Source organism: Onychostoma macrolepis, chromosome 04 (genome assembly GCF_012432095.1).
Source record: "Onychostoma macrolepis isolate SWU-2019 chromosome 04, ASM1243209v1, whole genome shotgun sequence".
NCBI lineage: Eukaryota > Metazoa > Chordata > Actinopteri > Cypriniformes > Cyprinidae > Onychostoma > Onychostoma macrolepis.
This window is the reverse complement of record NC_081158.1, coordinates 24,930,043-24,950,085: the sequence shown is the minus strand read 5'-3', so window position 1 is coordinate 24,950,085 and position 20,043 is coordinate 24,930,043. Positions and strand designations below refer to the sequence as shown.

General features: G+C 36.6%; 1 protein-coding gene across 10 annotated transcripts in view; it reads left to right on the top strand.

The window, feature by feature from the left end:
• Window positions 1-7,438: 7,438 nt before the first annotated feature.
• col7a1l (collagen type VII alpha 1-like) overlaps window positions 7,439-20,043 on the top strand; it is a 65,236-nt gene continuing 52,631 nt past the window's right edge. For all 10 annotated transcript variants that reach the window (XR_009270623.1, XR_009270624.1, XR_009270625.1 and 7 more), the window contains exons 1-6: window positions 7,439-7,455; window positions 8,471-8,696; window positions 14,856-15,036; window positions 15,185-15,344; window positions 18,248-18,341; window positions 19,082-19,255. Coding sequence is in view for 7 of the 10 variants with exons in the window: in XM_058772601.1 (XP_058628584.1) it covers window positions 8,621-8,696; window positions 14,856-15,036; window positions 15,185-15,344; window positions 18,248-18,341; window positions 19,082-19,255 (685 nt within the window). In the remaining 3 variants the exon portion in view is untranslated. The remainder of the gene's footprint in view (window positions 7,456-8,470; window positions 8,697-14,855; window positions 15,037-15,184; window positions 15,345-18,247; window positions 18,342-19,081; window positions 19,256-20,043) is intronic.

The window sequence follows — 20,043 nt, the reverse complement described above, 5'->3', positions numbered from 1 at the left end:
ATGCACTATAATGTTCTGTTTATTATGAGCGTGCTACAGTTATATTGTCTGGCGCATTAAATGTTCGTTTTGAAGCAGGATGGCATTAGCTGGAAAATGGAAAGTCAATCTGAAGTCATTCCAACAATATTGTTCCTCTGTGTTGTTATCATTATAGTTGTGGATTCCCAATATTCTCATAAAATTAGAATGATTATAAAAACTTCATATTTATTGTTATCAATATAGTTAGTTATCATGGTCTTGGTTTGAATGGGCTTTAACTCCATAAATCATGCTCTATAGCATCATCCTTGGATAATATGAGATGAAACTTGAAAGTTTAATAGATGTCATGTCAGTGTTAATATTATTTCTTGGGCTATCATTTATCATGTTATTTTAGTGTTATTATTTTTATTTAATTTTATCTTATTTTATACATATTTATGTATATTATTTATTACTGATGTTTGATTTATATACATTATTTATAAAACATGATTGTGTATGTATTATATGTATTATATGCACAATTATATATAATTTTGTCTTCACTTTTTGTTTCATAAAAATTCACATCTTAAAATTTACAAAAATCTTTAACTGTTATTTATGTTCTACACGACTGTATGCATTTTTCTGCATGTATGCAACACTCTTTACAGACCCTTTTTTCCCCCTCTTTTCTATTCACAAAGGCCCCATGCATGACCTTTGACCTCAGGGTCAGAACAGGTTTTCAGCTTGTCAGGTCTATGAGTGGGGCTTACTGAATTATAGGTTGTCATGAGTGACAGCTGGCAAGAACCAATAAACTCCATCCCAGCATTCCTGCAGAAGACCAGCTTTCTCTGTTCAAACGGGGCAGTTACTGTGTTTTAAACTGCTGCTCCAGTGCAGTTCTTTGGGAAGGCATGTGACCAACTCAGAGGTCTGGCAGTTTTATTTGTGAGATCTTAAAACCCTGGTGCTATATGATCTCTGTGGAATAAGCCCACCTTTTTGACCCCAACTTCTGCTGCTGCTTTTCAAGTCACATTTGGGAGATCTCACATCAGCAAAAATTTCAAGAGACTTTTCAAAGTGTCTTTTTTTTGTCCCCAGAGATTACAGATGCAAACAGAATTGCTTTTGATTTGAAGGTTCAAGAAGGTTTGTGGATTGTCTGTGCTTTGTTCAGAAATTTTTGAAATTGCAGCGATGGAAGTTATTATTTGCTGCAGGACTTTCATGTCATGCTGCCGAAATGGGAGGAACATTTATTTCAGTGCTTTTGCATTCTTTTACAAAACGTTTGGGTTCCCCCAATAAACTTGTGTTTGCTCATATGCTCATAAACTTTTGCAATGGAAATAATGTAAGGTAGGAGAAAAACAAAACTATGTTTCAGTGCTTTTGTGAAAGAAAGTTTATTGGGAAAACACAATAGATTTGCAAATGTTTGCAAGAGTATGCAAATGTTTTTGAGCAAACAAAGGTTGTTGTGGGAATGCAATACTATTGGACAGAACTCAAATGTTTGGAAAGCAAGTGCAAAAGCATTGAAATATCTCCATCACAATGTCCCCTTATTGGCTCCATAATTTGCCTAAAAACATTGTTAATGCACATTTTATAAATAAAATATATAGTATAATAATAGAGAGACATATGAAATGTCTTCTCAGTTGCTGCTCTCTCTCTCTCTTTCTTACTTTTCCTCTCCTTTCACTCTCTGTCTCAATCCATCTTCTTTCTGTAACTGTGAGCCAACCTGTTGTAGCTCTTCCACACCCCTACATACTGTCTTCTCAGTTGCTGCTCTCTCTCTCTCTCTTTCTTACTTTTCCTCTCCTTTTCACTCCCTCTCTCTCAATCCATCTTCTTGCCGTAACTGTGAGCCAACCTGTTGTAGCTCTTCCACACCCCCTAAACTTTCTCCTTCAGAGGTATTTGCTTCATTCATTCACTCTCTCTTTCTCCATCTTGGATTCTCACACCCCTCGTCCTGGGACATTGCACTACAGCGTGTGGAGTCTCATAACCTGTTCTTGGATTGGATTATTACCTGATGGATCTCCAGCAGACTGGGTCTATTTCAAGTAGGCAGCAGTTTTGCATTTGAGAGGAGGACCATGGTGCAGGGTGCAGTTGGAAAGGTGAGTGCACGTTTCTAGACGAACTTTGCAGCCCAGTGCCTCACAATGCAGAAAGCAGTATATCTATCTAGCTCTTTGCCAAGATTCTCTTGCTTGTTTTCTTTTTCTGGCACACTCTGGATTTTCTCAGAGTGGTTCTCAACTAGTTTTACTTCATGATCCAGACATTCTTGGATGTGAGTTGGCGATTTAACTAGAATCAGTATTTAATATTTTCTTCTACCTTGTGTAGTTTCGTTCTTGAGTTTTCAGGATGAAGCAATGCCAAGCAACCTGTCCATGTTGGCATCTGTCTAATTTGGCTTCAACCAAGCAACATATGAATTGACTCTAAAATACTGTAGAGTTTGTAGAGAACGCATGACTTTTGATGTCAACAACAATGTGGGAAATGTCTATTTATGATGCTATCCTAAATATATTTGCATTGTAGCATTAGCATATTGTATTGTTTTCCCTACTCACAGCAATCCAATCAGAACAGACCATTTTGGGGTCATGACCCTTCAGTTGAGAACCACTACTGTAAGTGCTCTTTTAATGTTAATTTTCTCAAACATCTACTGATCAAAACTAGCATGATTTGACCCAAGTTCATTTATTTGTTTAATGTATTGTTTGATTAGGTAATTGTAGAACTAAATCAGAGACTCCATCCACCGTATGCCGTTCCACTCCATTTACTGCCACATCTGACGGCTTCAATAGCCCCGCTAATGCAACTAAAAAGCCTTGAACAAAATGGTAGAGTGTGTCGGTGATGTCTCCAGTCTGATAGCTTTTTCCTCCATGCACAGGCTTTTACACGCCCCTCAAAGTCGAGCGGCACTCCGGCTTTAGTCGTAATGTCATAGATGAACCGCATAAAGTCACTTCATTACTGCACGCTGGCGGCCTGACTCTTCCTGCAGCTGATAAGCCTCTGCAAACAGCGTCCTTTCCAGCTTTTATTGTGAGCAAGCGAATATTGGGAGCATGCATTTGGATATTTGTACTACAATAGATGTTTTGTGAGGACGTTCCTCCCACTATCTTAAAAAATGTATTCACTGAAGCAACATTTAAAGATTTCTGGCTTATCTCATGAATGGCCGCTTTTGAACTTTGTGTTCATGTTTGATTTAGTGCATTCACTATTAGCGCATTCATGGACTACAACAATTGCAATCTTTGTGTGTGCACTAGTGTGTTTTTGGACGTTTTTAAGAAATGTTTTTCGCTCTAGTGTGTGTGTAACACTTAATTTAGAGCTACAGACATAATCTTCTGCGAAGGGGCCCGTGTTCAGAAATGACGAACAAACAGCAGGGTTTGTAGAGAGAGCAAAAAGGGGCTTGGGTCGGCTCCTGTACCTCTATAATCCTTCAAAGTGCACAACGCTCACCTCTCCAGTCGGCCTGCGCTCGTGAGATTACATTCTTTGCTGTATGCAAGTTGCTGTGCAGCAGGCGTCAGAAAAATATCCCTTGAGTCACGGCGGTAGCACCTTCCTGTCTGTACGTTGATGTGAATTATCGCTTGTTCAATCAGATTCATTCATAAATTGCACAATCAGACGGTGGCCTCCAAAGTACTGCAATTCAAAAAGTCTTATCTGCCCTGTCCAGAGTACCAGAGTCTATGTAAGTCATGTAAACTGACTACGGTACAGAAGTGCTTGAGGTTACATGCTCAAACAGGACTGAGTTTGAATGGTATGTGTCGAGCTCATGGCCTCAAAGTTTCTTGATGAAAAATCTGGCTCTGTTCCACTTCATCTGATAGGAAAGCATGCCTTCTGCGTTAACTTTGTATGCTGAGGATGTCTGACCTGCATGGAAATGTCTGTGATCATAATAAAATGTTTTATCACTATGTAAAAATGCTTTATGGACTCCCTTGTGCACCCAAGAGAAGTTTGTTAGTCATCGAACCCTTGCAGCTGCATTAATTTTGTGGACTGTCGGACTTGTTCTTGCACATTAGAAGTGGCAGTTGTGCAGTAAAGCATTGCATTAGCATGGCTGTGGTTTCTGCACAGCTTGACAGTGCTGTCTGTTGGCTGAACAGAGACTCTGATAGTCGTAATATCCCCCACAGATGTAACCTGACAAAGCCGCAGCGGCTCTGTGCAAGATCATTGATTCCGTATGGTATGTAGTTAGCTAGTGCGGTATTTGGAATGACAGCATTTATTTGGCTAGGAAGCTTGTTCACCTGTCTGACACCTCTGGATTTTGCTTGAAGAGCTTTCACAGTTTGAGATTAGTTGTGATTTCAAAGGATGAGGAGATTTTGCCATAATTAAAGCTTCTCAGAAATTTGGAGATTTTGTTTTCAGTTATGTATTCTGTTGGTCCAGGATTCACAGCTCCTCAACTTCAGAATACAGTAGCCCATTTATTGTCATATTGTGAGATATTTCTTGTCACAATCACTAGAAATAAAGTCATATAAAGTGTCATTGTGAGATATTAAATCACACTTATGGCATATAAAGTGACATTATAAGATATTAAATCAGAATTATGACATAAAGTGACATTGTGAGATATTAAATAACAATTATGGCATATAAAGTGACATTATAAGATATTAAATCAGAAATATGACATAAAGTGACATTGTGAGATATTAAATAACAATTATGGCATATGAAGTGACACTGTGAGACATTAAGTCAGAAATATGAAATGTAAAGTCACATATTGACATAAAAGTTATTACATAAAAGATATTAATTCACAATTATGATCTATGAAGTCACGTCCTAAGATATTAAGTCAGAATTATGGCATATTAAGTCACATTGTACGATATTAATCACAAGAACTGTGATTAATCGCAACTGTGACAGTCACAGTCTCATGAAATAAAGTTGCTATTGTAATATATAAAGTCACATTCACAAGAAATAGTCACAGTTATAACAATCACAATGTGAGATATAAAGTCATGACATTGTCACACTATTAATTATTGCATAAAAAGTCACATTGAGAGAGATTAATCACAAGAAATAATGTCGCAATTGTGACAAAGTCACAGTCACAAGAAATAGTCACAATTATGACAGCATTGTGAATTTGTGAGATATAAAGTCATAATTATGACACAGTCTCACTGTGAATTATGACATAAAGTCACATTGTGAGATATTAATCACAAGAAATAATCATGCAATTGTGATAGTCACAATCAAAAGAAATGCATTTGCTATTGTGACATATAAACCTGTGACCTGACAAGAATCACATTGTGAGATTTGAAGTCACAGTTATGACAGTCACATTATGAGATATTAAGTCACAATTCTCAGACATTAAGTTGACATTAAAAGTCATATTGTGAGATATTAAGTCACAGTTGTTACAAAGTCACAGTGTGAGATATGAAGTTACGTTGTAAGATATAAAGTCATTATCATAAGAAATTAAGTAACAATTATAACACAGTCACATTGTAAGCTTTTTTAGGATTGTATGATATAAAACCAAGAAATACAGTCACAGTTCCTGAGATATAGTCAGCTGTGAAAAAAAAAAAATCAATTTTGGGGTTCTGAGATATAAAGTCACAATTATAAGGTGCTTTTGTGTGACTACTTCAAATTATGACAGAATTTGCAATTTCTTGATACATTGGTAAAGACCTCATTTTCCTTTCAGATAAGAGAATTTTAGACAAAAGGATTTTTGGACAAGTTACATCAAAGAATTGGTGTCCTTGAGGGGAAACTCATCCAATCTTGTGTCCTGAAGGCAGTTCTGTTCTGGAATTCTTGACTCAGAGTGACTGTACTGAATGACAGGATCAGTATTTTCACTGCAGTTCTCACCTTGCGCTCTGGACCACACGCAGACATGAATATCAATGAGCAGTCTAAGCCTGTTAACTTGAACTACACACTTGGTGTCTTTCACAAAGGTCAGGTTTGTTGTGATACTCTGACCTCAGTGTCAACTACATTGTGTGATGTAACCTGCTGAAAGTGCCGAGTCACAGTCATTGTATTGTTAGACATTTTGTGGTCACAACAATATGTGAACATGCATTTATAAATATGTGACCCTGGACCACAAAACCAGTCTTAAGTGTCATTTTTTTAAAAATTGAGATGTATACATCATCTGAAAGCTGAATAAATAAGCTTTCCATTTTTGTATTGATGTTTGTTAGGATCGGATAATATTTGGTCGAGATACAACTATTTGAAAATCTGGAATCTGAGGGTGCAAAAAAATCAAAATATTGAGAAAATCGCCTTTAAAGTTGTCCAAATAGCAATGCCTATTACCTATCAAAAATGAAGTTTTGATATATTTATGGTAAGAAATTTACTAAATATCTTCATGGAACATGATCTTTACTTAAAGTCCTAATGATTTTTGGCATAAAGGAAAAATCGATTATTTTGACCCATGCAATGTATTTTTGGCTATTGCTACAAATATATCCCAGCGACTTAAGACTGGTTTTGTGGTCCAGGGTCACATATATAAAATTTAACTAGTTTTATTAATGCTGTTCCCTAGATGCTTAAGGTGGTTTCCAATCACAGTCCACAGTTTGCAGAAATAACACATCCTTAGCAGCAAAACCTAGCTGGTGAAGCTGGTCAAGCAAGGAAGTATTGCTAGTTACGCTAGTTGAAAGCTTGATGGCCCAGTAGAATCCCATGCTGAATATCAGCATCCAAAATATAACAAATGATGATGGCCAGCTAGTGTTTTCAGCAGATGTTTCATGCAGTGTCTTATACATTTTTAAACATTTTGAACCTGAGGCAAAATAAAAGCATTACAAATGTATTGTTGTATTGCTGCAAGCTTTGTAGTGATTTAAAGGTGATCACTGGTTTCCTCTTAAAGGGACAGTTGACCAAAAAATGAAAAATCTGTCATTATTTACTTGTTCCAAACTTGTTCGACTTACTTTGTTCCATAGAACACAAAAAGAGATGTTAAGCAGAATGTTTAGGCTGCTCTTTTTCATACACTGAAAGTGAATGGTGGCCACAAAAACAGCACAGTATAAGCATATGAATGGTTTGTATTACTTATGTGCTACATACAATATTGCTTTGTTTGAGGAAGAGTGCAATTTATGCTGCCATTCTAAAGTTTAAGTTTTTAAAATAATTAAAATAATAAATAATTTTAATGGTCTTTTATGCTCATCAAGACTGTATTTATGTGTTTTAAATACAATGAAAATAGTCATATTGTGAAATATTATTATAATTTAAAAGTCTGTTTCATTATATTTTCAATTATGCCATGGTCTGTCTGAATACTCGATTCTGATTGGCTGGCAGGTGTTGATTAAATTCGTTGAACCGCACATGTAGTTCCAGGTCAGTTTAATCACGTTCTATATTAATGCGCTTCCTATAAACATTGGTAACCATAGTAACATACAGTTACAGTTAAATAGTAATACAGACGAAAATAACCGTCATTTTTATCGTTCCGGTCAAATATGGCAGCGCAAATATTATTAACATCTTTAGTATGTGAATGCTGGGAAATGACCATGGCATAAACGGGATAATCAACGGCTAGCTGTGCATTAAACGATTTGAATGCACTTCGCGGAGGCAACCGTTTAATGCACAGCTACAGCTAGCCGTTGATTATCCCTTACATATTCCTGATGGCAAAGCTGAATTTTCAACAGCCATTACTCCAGTCTTCAGTCTCACATGCTCCTTCTAGAGCTCATTGTTTTTTGATATAGAAAAGTTTTGAAACATTATGAATGCATTTACTGTCACTTTTGATCAGTTAAATGTAAACTTGCTGAATAAAATTTTTCAATAAAATAGAAAAGTGCATATTCTAATAAGTTTCAATTAGTTTTTGGGACCTTGACAAACTGAGGCTTCTATCCACTTTCATGATATGGAAAAAAAAAGCAGTCTGTTAAGCATCTCTTTATGTGTTCCACAAAATAAAGAAAACCATCCAGTTCTGGAACAAGGTGTAACAATTATCATTTTGAGCTTAACTACTCCTTATTATTGTGCAGAAGATTCCTCTGCTGAATTTAAATACGTGACACACTGAGAGGAATACACTTCTTGGTAGAACTTCATTGTGCAGTACCGAACTTTCTTAACCTTAAACAATTATCTTTTATTTGAATAATACCTGTCTCTATCTAAGTGTTATTCATTTCTTAACCGGCACTCAGCAGGCCTGTGCAACCATATCTGGCAGGATAAATGTGCCGGATTATACAGGCGATTTTCAGCCAAGATTAAGCGATTACACCAACTCTCCTAACAGAATAGATCAAAATGATTATTCTGAATGTGTGTATATGCATATGTATGACGATACCGATCTCTCTCTTCCTCTGTTTTACAGATAAAAGGGAGAGAGCGTAGCAGTTAAATAAAGCGGAGAACAAGCCCGTCTCAGGACATCAGTCCAAAGAAGAGGATCTGCCGGCAGAGAGATAAGAGGGGGAGGACAGGGAACGAAAGAGAGAGTCGGAGGACGAGAGAGAGAGAGAGAATGGGATATTGCGGCATGTGGATCTTCCTCTTGTCCCTGTCTCTCTTCTATCAAAGCGCCACTGCAGAGGCTGAAGGTAGACTGCTGACTCACACTTTATCTACATGCGATAGGGGCTCTTCAGTCCCCAGTGAACTGCCAATATCCCACCGTTCAATCAATCACACTCTGAAAAGGTTGCAGGCAGGGTCCAAAATGAACACTTGCCAAGCACTAAATGCGGTGAGCAACTAAAATTGAGTTAATCTCAGTAGACACAATAATATACAACCTTTTGTGTTAGGATGTGAGTTAAAAGTTAAAAAGAAGGAAAACATCCAAGAAGAAAAAAATTCTATATTAAATATATGAAATATTGTAAATTCCTTCATTTTTCTTTAGTTCTTGATTTGACTAGCATTTAAGAAGTTTTTTTTCTTTGCTTCATACTCCAGAATTTCATACAAATTATTTTTTGTTAATTATTATTATTATCCTAGTTAATAAGTTGGACCAGACAAATACGTATGCTGATGCATAACTAATCAGTTATGTTATTAAAGTGAGACAACATAAACACCGAATTATTTTATTTTATTTTATTAGTTGAATAATTAATCATTAATTAGATTTTTATCTATCCAATTTAATTATTTAATTTTATATTTAATTTAATTTTATTAGTTGAATTATTCATCAGGTACTTCCATGTCGGTGCTTATCTAATTAAATTTTCATTTTATTTTATTTTACTTTTACTGCTGTCACTCTGTACTATTTTTTGTCCTGAAAAAAGCCCCCTTTATTTTATTTTATAGTTGCATATTTTTATATTTTATATTTGTATTTTATTCTATTTTTATTAGTTGAATAATTTACCAAATAATCAATTACTTCAATATCAGTACTTTTTGTCTATTCAAATTTAATTAATTTATTTATTTATTTTTATTACTTGAATAATTAATCAGTTACTTCAGTGTTAGAGCATTTTGTCTATTAATTTTTTTTTTATGTTATCATCAATCAGATTTTTCTTTATTGACGTTTTTCATTATTTTATTTTATTAATTTCTTTTATTAATTGAATAATTAATCAGCGCTTATCTTTCCAAATCATTTTATTTGATTTTACTTTTACTGCTGTCATTCTGTACTATTTTTGTCCTGGAAAAAGCCCCCAAAAATATAAATGTCTTTGATGAACCCACATGCCCTTACAAATTTCTTATGTTGCGTGAAGTTTAGCAATAGGGAAGTCCATCTTCAATCATGTCCATGTGTGTCAGTTCTCATCTGTCTGCACACCTGAAGAGACTGTACAGGTGGAGCTGAAGTGGACACAGAGTTCTTTCCACATGTGTCCTGCTGAGTCAGCAGGTTCTGTCTGCGGGCCATCTGCACACCTCCTGCAGTTTGATACCTTTGGTTTGAGCCTTTTCAGATAAATCACTGTACCCCTCTCTGATTTCCATCACCACAGATCCGTCTGCAAAGAAATCAGTGTGTGTGTGTTTATGTTTCACCTTGAACTGTGTGTGTGAGGGAGAGAGAGACAGAGTGGGAAGGAGCGAGAATGTGAAACATATTGAATTCACGCAGGATGGTTTTAGAGGAGTCTGTCAGGACCAATTACTGAATGAGGCTCTAATGCCCTGAAACACTGTAATTTTCCACACCTCTTCAAAATGGCTGTTTGCAGTGACAGACACTTGACTATGAAATGGAAAGAATGTATTTTCCAAGGTCACGTCTCTTTCAGTATCGCACCTGCTTTATGTCGAAATCCTGTTAAATGTAAAAGCATGAGTCATCTAACCTCAGTAATCAACCCTCATAACTGTAAATACACAGGCAGTCACTTTTCATTGCTGGTAAGGCCTTGTTGTCATGGTAATGGCCTGCCAGTTGCTTTAAAATTAAGTAAATGTTTGCTTAATAACCTTATTTCTTCATTGACTTTATGAGTCAGCATTGAACGGAGCTCTTTTAAGTTGTATCATGTTAAACCACATCATCTTCACAGGCTGATGATTTTAATCTAGCAGCAGATGATTTTAGTGTAATCCTCTACGGCACACAACTGCACGGTCTGCGGCTGCAGATGAGATGTATAGAAAGTCAAACTGAAGAAGATCAGTTTATTGTGCTTTATGCGATGAAGAGTCTGTCCTAACGTGGCAGTGCTGCATTGTGGCTCTTTTGTGGGTTAAAGTTATCGCTGTCAGTGCTGATTCGCAAAAATAATGACTCAAACACAGAGCCGATTCTCCCTATACGCAGAATACGCAAGCTGCGTAGGGCCCCCGAAACACCAGGGGGCCCCCTTGTTCTCAAAGATGTTTTTAGTTTTGTTTTTGAATTTGTCCAGCGGTTATGAAAACATGAATGATCATTTCTTTTATTGCGGTGCGCTGTCACGCTCTCCATGTAAAAATCAGCCAAATCATGTAACGTGCATGCTCAAACAGGTTTCCCTTAGACTAAGATTGAATATAAAACTAAGAAAATACACTGCTCAAAAAAGTAAGGGAACATTTCATCGTTACAGTATAACACCAATGTTGTGTTCGGAATCTCTGATTCAGTTGCAGGCGCCATTTTCTGGTGAAACATTGGAATCCCTCACAGTGCATTATGGGTATTCTCTGGCAGCATATCGGATGTACACTCCTTATTGCGGTGCATTGTGGGATTGAACGAGTGCACTCCATAACGTCCACTATGGTTTCATACCGCCTCCACAGAAAATGATCAACACCTTTAGTCCCACCCACCGATTTGTGCACATAGTAGGTAAATGACAAATGTAGCAAACACAGGTTTATGCAGAAATTGTTAGAACTTAGTCCTTTATTCACTTCATTTTAGAAAGATTAAAACTAAAAGACGATGCTGTGCCGACTATATTGGATATGATGTCACAAGTGCAAGTAACTGTTTTTATTACGTGATCACTATTGATTTGTCTGTCATTACAGATCGTTTGATATAAAAATCTTGATAACATTATAAGTGGGCCTCAGAGAACAGTACAAAATAAAAAAGGCAGTTCATTGCACCTTTAAGGGTATAGGGGGAGATTTCGGACTCAGCCCAAGTCATTTAAACATTAGGGATGTCAATCTGTCCCGTTAGGAAGCATAAGTGATTGTGAATCAGTTTCACCTACTTTGGTGGTTTTGGTGCAATAGGCCTGATGTCCTGTAGTGCGACCCGTGTTCATCCCAACACTGTGCAGCTGAATTGGCATTTGCCAATGAATGCCAGAACTGGCAGGTCCACCATTGGTGCCCCATTCTCTTCATGGAGGAAATCAGGTGCACACTTAGCAAGTGACAGACGAGAATGAGTTTGGAGATGCTATGATGAACGTTTTGCTGTGTGCAACATCATCCAGTATGACCAGTGGGTCAGTGATGGTCTGGGAATTAATTTTTTTGGAGGGTCTCACAGACCTCCACTTGCTAGTCAATGGTACCTTTACTGCTGTTAGGTACCAGAATGAAATCCTCACAGCCATTTTCAGATCTTAGGCTGGTGCAGTGGGCTCTGGGTTCGGCCTGGCAATAGCAATGCCCGACCTAATGTGGCCAGAGTGTGTATGTAGTTTCTGGAGGACAAAGGCATTGATGCCATCGACTTGTCCTCACATTCGCCAGACCTGATTCCAGAACCTCTGGGACATTGTGTATTGGAGCATCCAAAGCCTCCAAGTAGCACCACACACTGTCCAGGAGCCAGTGCTGAGAGATTACTTGCTAATTTTAGTCTGTTACTTATTCCAAATTACATGACAAAAATTGTAGTCAGTAACATAATCCATTGCATTAAACATTTTAGGTAATTTAATCAGACTACTTTTAGATTACTTTTGACTTAACAGGTTCATCACATTGATTTAAATACAATAATCTTGTACCACATGTAACCAGGAGCACTTTTACGCCCTGATCCGTGTCTGGGAGAAGATCTCCCAGGAAACCCATCCACCATCTCATCAGGTGCATGAATAGCCAATGATTTTCGGTGTGATTTTGAATCCAGCCTTCAGTGGGTTGATGATTTTGGTTTCCATTGGCCATTGTAACATCCTGTCATTTTGTAACAAGTATATATAGATGGTTGAAGGGCATTCTGAATGCAGCGTTCACCCCTGAATTAAGATGCTCGGACTGAGAGGACAGCTGCCAAATTCAGATTTTTCCTTTCCGTCTGTCCTCATCTCTCTGCCACTGGTTGAATGCTTCTAGACCCTCAGCGCACCGCTGCCTGCAGAAAGTATCCTCACTTTGCTTTTGCTTTTGATGAACTTCCCTATTGCGTGAAAGCAGTTTTCTCTTTTAGAATGCTGTATATGAGTGATAAATCACTAAAGCCTGCAGTGTTTGTTCCCTTCTGATGTGGGTGGCACAGATTTTCCCAACTCTGTGCAGCAACTTTTCCGGAAATGAGACTGAACTTTTTATGTAGTTCCTGCCAGATGATCAATAACGTTTAATGCATATACTTTTGTTTCCAGAGCTCTATTGTGTTCTGATTTTATAATAGCATCTGTCATCTTGTGGTTGTTGGGGGAAAAAAAAGAACATTTCAAAGCATTCTTCTGAGAGTGAGTTAGAGGCGTTGAAAAACTTGGGATGTAATTGTCTTCTTCAGTTTTGTTGTATTTCAGGTGTGGGTGTATGAAACTATATTCTCTCATCTGTGAGATCTGGCTGTACATTGTCCGCTGCTATTAAGTTTAATCTAGTACTGATTAGCTCCTGCCTAAAACAGCTCATCTTTGGAGAGTTATCAGAATCAGAATGAGCTTTATTGCCAGGTACGCTTACACATACAAGGAATTTGTTTTCGTGACAGAAGCTTCCACAGTGCAACAGAATGACAGCGAAAGAACAAAAAGAAACTGTTTATCTGATTCAGAGGATATCTGCAGTCCACTTAGTGCCAGCCATCACAAGTTTCACAGCGATTGTGCATTCACCTCAGGACCAAGGCCACATTTGCACTAATCAAAGACAGAAATAAATGAATATTTGGATACAGTTTTAGAAGCTCAGAAAACATCCTGAAATTGTAGGTCATATGAAACCATAACAAGCACTGTATGACTGGACTTTTATTCTGATCAGAACTTATTCTGAGCCTTTAGCTGCTGCTCCCGTTTAATGTGGTTTCTAAAGTGCAGGTCACTTGGCATAAATTTAACAGCTCTTAAAATCTATATTTTCTCTGAGTCTACACTGCCATCTAATGTTGGCCAAAAACATTGTTGCTGGGTGTGAACAAGAAGGCCTTGATAAGAATGAGGTTGGACCCTTCAAAAATATGATTCAAAAATTTAACTAAGAATGTCAAATCAGTTCAGTTCTTGAACTTTATTGAAATATGATGCAAAAATGTAATTTAATTTCATACTAAGTATAACTAAAATACAACCAGGAAAATTCATATTTGATTGATTTGATTAATTAATGCAATAACAATAACTAACAATGTGCAATACATTTGTGACAGTGTAACGTTAGTAAAAAAAAATAGTAAAAAATTTACTGTTATGTTCATTGTTACATGTTAGCTCAGGTCCATTAAATAATTTTAACATATACAAATTTTGATTTTATTAATGCATTGGTAAATGTTGAAATTAATATTAACTAAGATTAATAAATGCTTTAGAATTGTTTTTATTGTTATTTTATGTTAATTAATGTAATCACCTAATGTTAACAAGTGGAAATTTTTTGCAAAATGTTTTGCATTATCTTTTCCCAATTTTTTCATTATCATACGCGAAATGTATGAGATATTACCAGATAAATTTTTAATTGACATTATAATTAATCAATATTTAAAACATTATAATTAATCAATATTTAAATTAAAACAAATTATTAAATAATTCAATTCATTTAATGTTCATTTTATGAGCCCTATAGACAATGTACAAATAATAGACAAGGCTTTTATTTGGACTAATGAAATACCTCTATTGTGTTTGTTCATCTTCTATGATATAATTCAGAAATCCATCTTGCTGTCAAAACAATTCAGCTTTCTGCGGTGTGTGTGTGTGCGCGTGTGTGTGCGTGTGTGTGTGTATGTGTGTCAAATCCCCCTGAATTATGCCCAACTTTCTCAATATGAAATATTAGTCATCTTATTAGAACAATTTCATTTATATAACAGTCTCAGCCATAATAAAATAAGATAATTTGCCAAAAAAAAATCTCTCTTTTTTTTTTTTTTTCAGTATGTCGTACAGCCATGCCTGCTGATATTGTGTTCCTGGTGGATGATTCCTGGTCAGTAGGTCCGACCAGCTTCCAGCAGATCAAAGAGTTCATAGCGGACATCATCCGAGCCTTCCAGGGAAGTGTGGTTGGACAGGAAGGCATTCGATTTGGAGTGACTGTCTATTCTGACTTGCCCAGGTCAGTATACATAGTGGGTTAGAGTTTGATCTTCGGAGAGCTGATTTCTGCTATAATAATATACTGGATGTGTGTATATTCCTGACCTTAGTAAGCACAAATTGACTGCTTGAATACTCCATATGCATCTGGCTGTGTCCTTGTTTAGGATGCGTATAGCTCTGACGGATTATTCGACTCTGGAGGAAGTGCTGAGAGCCGTGGAGGAGGTACCATATGAGGGAGGCAACAGCCGTACCGGCTTGGCATTGGAATTCCTTGTCGAGTCTGTGTTCAGTCCTTCTATCATCAGAGACAACGCCCCAAAGGTGTGAAACTTCAATCACAATCACTTCAAAACACCTTTTTCATGCCTAACCCAGCTGTGAGAGAAAAAGACCAGCTTTACACTGCAAGGTTGGCACAGATGCTGCATTATAAATGCTTCATAAATACAAAAGACAAGTTCACAAACAACAAAAGCCATGTTAGAGGCACAACAGAGATTTTAAAATGGCTTTTATACAGCATTGCATATTTACTCAAAATTTTAACACGACAATCAAGTTTTGTGACACAATCACAGCCAATCAGAAGATATTTGTTGTTTAATGTACAGTTATGAGGATTAAGATTATGAACCAATGACATTTTGAAGTGGGCGGGGCTACACACTTAAAAATAAAGGTTCCAAAATGGATTTTTTTTTCACTGTGATTCCATACAAGAACCATTTTTGGTTCCCCAAAGAACCTTTCAGTGAACATTTCCTAAAAGAACCATTTTTTTTCTTAGTTTCAATAGTCTGAAGAACATTTTTCCACCATAAAAAATCTTTTGTGGAATGGAAAGTTTCCATGGATGTTAAAGGTTCATAGATGCCAATCAAGAACCTTTATTTTTAATTTGTCCCTATTATGGGTAATGAAAGGTTCATATTTTGGTTTTGGGAGTCCCCAACAACACATGCATGCAAGGTCAAAAAACACTTTCATTGTCTTATAATATGCATTTATTTTTTAATGACGCAATGATTCATTTTTCCAAATCCCTCCCTTGCGTGACACTAATCTGCAGAGATTAGTCCGATTGGTCTAATTTTCATTTCATCATGCCTGTAATGCTTGATAAAGCAGCTTTTGTGAGCGCAGTGCTGCTTTATGTACAGCGTTACCGGGGAAACAGCTGTTTTTACCGCTCCAAAAGCAGCACCTAGTGGCAAAGAATGAATTTGCATTTTCATTCAGACCAACGCAAAAAGACCAACAAGTGGCAAGATGCTATAATGTTTCATGTTGACATCAACATAAAATGGTTTAGGATTCGTTTTAAAAACGACTCGTTTCAACGATTCAGAGTCGACTCTTTCTTTTGAGAGACAATAACTTATACATGAGAGACAATAACTTATAACTTTGGAAGATGTTTTGATTCACTTAGAGCTGTGTTACACACTGCATGAAAGATCAATTTCAAAAATCCATAATAGGGGCACTTTAAGACTGTATAAAGGGCCCTTTGTTGAATAGAATGATTTCATGGATGTTAAAGGTTCTTCATGGAACCATAGATGCCAATAAAGAGTGCACCTAGCATGACGATGCATAAATGTAAACCCATCAAACGACAAAGTCATGCTTCTTGTCATGGTCACATCTTGTACTGTTTTATTTGCACCTCATTCGCACCTCAATACTGAATCTCAGAGATATCTGTACATTATTAAAACTGCAGCAAAGAATTGAAATGCTGCATTTCCAAATGAAACATCCTGTCACATATACACAGAAAAACCTTCTAATTATATATCTCAAAGAGCTGCACCTGCATTTACTTCATTGATTCTGTCAGGACATCACGTCCTGCGCTGCAGTGCACACACTCTGCTCCGCAGTGTCCCACCCATCCTAATTTAGGGCTTGATTAGGATTCCAAACCGCACACAGCTGCTGTTCTTGCCGTAGAGCACCTGGTGTGGAGAAATGAGCGGGCGTTTATAATGAACTGCAGAGATTTCACCTTTTATTAAAACTCTCATCACATACATACACTGTAATGGCATGCTAGTGTAGAGTGCATAAAGATGAACCCAGATGCAGCGCGACCAATGCTGCTGAACTTTAGGTGACCCAGGAGATGTTTCCTTTTCAGAATACTCATTTGTGAGTGTAAGCGACTTTGCAGGTTTGGATCTGCTGCGGTTGGGGAATTATGTATGCAATGAGATGATAATTCATGCTGTGTGCTTTCAAGGGCATCAGTATCAGCGTGATGCTCTTAATGGCAGATTGAGTCCTTTAATAAAAATTCACACTTTTCGGTGGATTTCATGAAAGCTGACAAGAAAAAGTCCCAGTCATATTTCCCACCAAAAATCAAAAGAAAAAAAATCTGCATAAAGACACTAATGTTGTTGTTGTTTTCAATACTTTTTTTCATAACATTAAGCATATTTCACCTCTCAGATTACTGTAATGCATTATGGTAATATATTACAGTAACTAGATTCATTGTTGAAAATAATAGGAATAGTAAAAGTATGTGTTGATGCATTTTTGTAACTAAAATGGGGGTAGAAAAAAATGACTGATTGTACTGAAAATGTCACAGTGCAAAAATGTAATTTTCCTACTATAAATGTAGGCCTAATTTTCTATAAGCTAAATATTATTTTTATTTTTTTTTTTTCCTGTTAACGCTTTATTTTACAGTCCTGTTCTACATTTATGTGCAATGTACTTACTATAATAACTAACTCTAAACCTAACCTTAACCCATATTGAGTCCATGTAGTTCCCTCATATAACTCAGTAGTTGCTGTATAAATACACTGTAAGTACTGTAAAGTTAAGTGCAACTTTAACCTTTTCCTTTAAGGTTGAATACAAGTTGGACCTTTCTCGACAGACTTTTTGAGATTTACTTTAATATATTTCTGTACATCTTTGAATTTTTAAGGGGATCTTCACGTTTTACCCAATTTTATTGGGTTTTTCTTTTGCGCTAAAAGTAGCTTTGTATTTCTGTAGTTGATATGTCCAGTTTTTTCCTCCAGTATTAAGATATTAGACAAAAAGAAAGCAAATTTTTTAAAGACCATTAACATTTTTTGCATTGTGACAATTTTAACCACAATTAAGCTCATATTTGAGTGTTAGATTCATCCTTTTGCATGTTGGGATCACTAAAGCATCACTTTGTGTGTATGTATTTTTTATTTTTTTGGCCTCAGATTGCTGTTCTGATCACTAATGGCCAATCGGATGATCCGGTGGACAGTCCAGCTAAAGCTGTACCAGATAGTGGGATTTCCCTGTTTGCTGTGGGTGAGTTGAAAACTTTCTAATTATGTCAGAAGTGTTTGTGTTGTAATTTGAATGCGCATGACGTGTCTGTTTGCACTCCCTCATGTTTTGACGTGTGGCACAGAGTAACTATAGTGTTGTGATTTACAGTGAATGGTAATATTGGTGAACAAGGCAAGACATAAAACAAGTGTATGTTTGTGTGTGTCAGCCTTGTTTCCTTGACTTTCTCACGATCTTTCTGTTTTGATGCCCAGAGTGCTGAAATAATTATGGCTCATTACCCGGTGGCCGACTAATTGCTGTAATTTTTCATCAAGCCCATTCCTCCTTGCCTCCCTTCATCACAAACACACACACACACACACTGACACAGTGCCCTGCCTTTCTAATCAGTTTTCCCAGAGAGACGTGGATATATCACGCCGTTTGACACATCTTTGAGACACATGTACAGCAGGGTGACATGCCGTGATGCTCTCCCATCATCACTTTACAGCTGATACTCTGTCTGATAACACTTCAGCGGGTCTGAGACACATGAGGGTCATTTCTATACACACACACACACACACACCTGGCCTCCAATAAAGTCACGTTGGAGTTGTGACATAGTGGTTAATGAATAGTTGCGGTGCTCATATGGGTGATGAAAGGTTCGAGTTTGACCTGCAACTTGCCCTGATTCCATAATATGTAAGAAATGATGATGTCAAACTGTGTAGAATCTGTGTTATTTTGACTGGTGTTGTGTGTCTCAGGGGTGAGGAATGCCAATCAGGCTGAGATGAGAAAAATCGTCACAGAACCCCATGAGGAACATCTACTGCTCAGCCCAGATTTCTCCTTCCTGGAGAACCTTCTGCCCAAAATCTCTCGTCGCATCTGCTTCACTGCATCGGAACCTCCCCGACCTGTTAAGCAAAAGCCACCTGGTAAGACGACCATGAATTTTGCTAATGAAAAATGAAACTTATCTTGATTGATTGATTGTAACCAAAGATTTTTATTGCAGTCATTACAGTTAAGCTTCGCTAATCTCTCACCTCCTTGGTTACTTTTGCTCCCTTAGACAAGCTTTACAGAAAATACCATAAAAATAAATGGGAGATTTATGTGAATAGTTTTAGGTAACATGTTTATGTATAATGCATTATAAAAGTACTTTTAATGCAGTAATTATGCCTTGTAAATCACCATATAATGCACTGTACAATCTCACGAATAATTGTAACACAGTTAATACAATATAACACTTATCAATTTATTGTTACACTATGCATTTTAAATTTGGTTATAATTATTTATAGTACAACAAGATATAATGTATTACAATGCACATTATGAATAATTATAATACAGTATATCCTTTAATAACCCTTTATAATATATTATGCATAAAGTGTTACTCGGGTTTATTTTCAGTAAAATGCACACAATTAGTCATTATTTAGTTAGTTTGTTTTTTGTTTGTTTGATTGTTTTAAATTCAACAATGTTAAATCAAATTGCACAGTAACATTAGTAACACGAGTTATTGCTTCTATTTATGACCTAAATGTGTACACAAATTATTTAAAATTAATTATGTAGGCTAAGTGACCTGCCGTTTTTACAAATGTTTAAATAATTTCCATAATTTCCACAGATACTTAATTGACTTGCATTAGAAAAGTGCAAAATATTGTCTGATTGATAATATATCAGGCAGCAACGGAGCTCA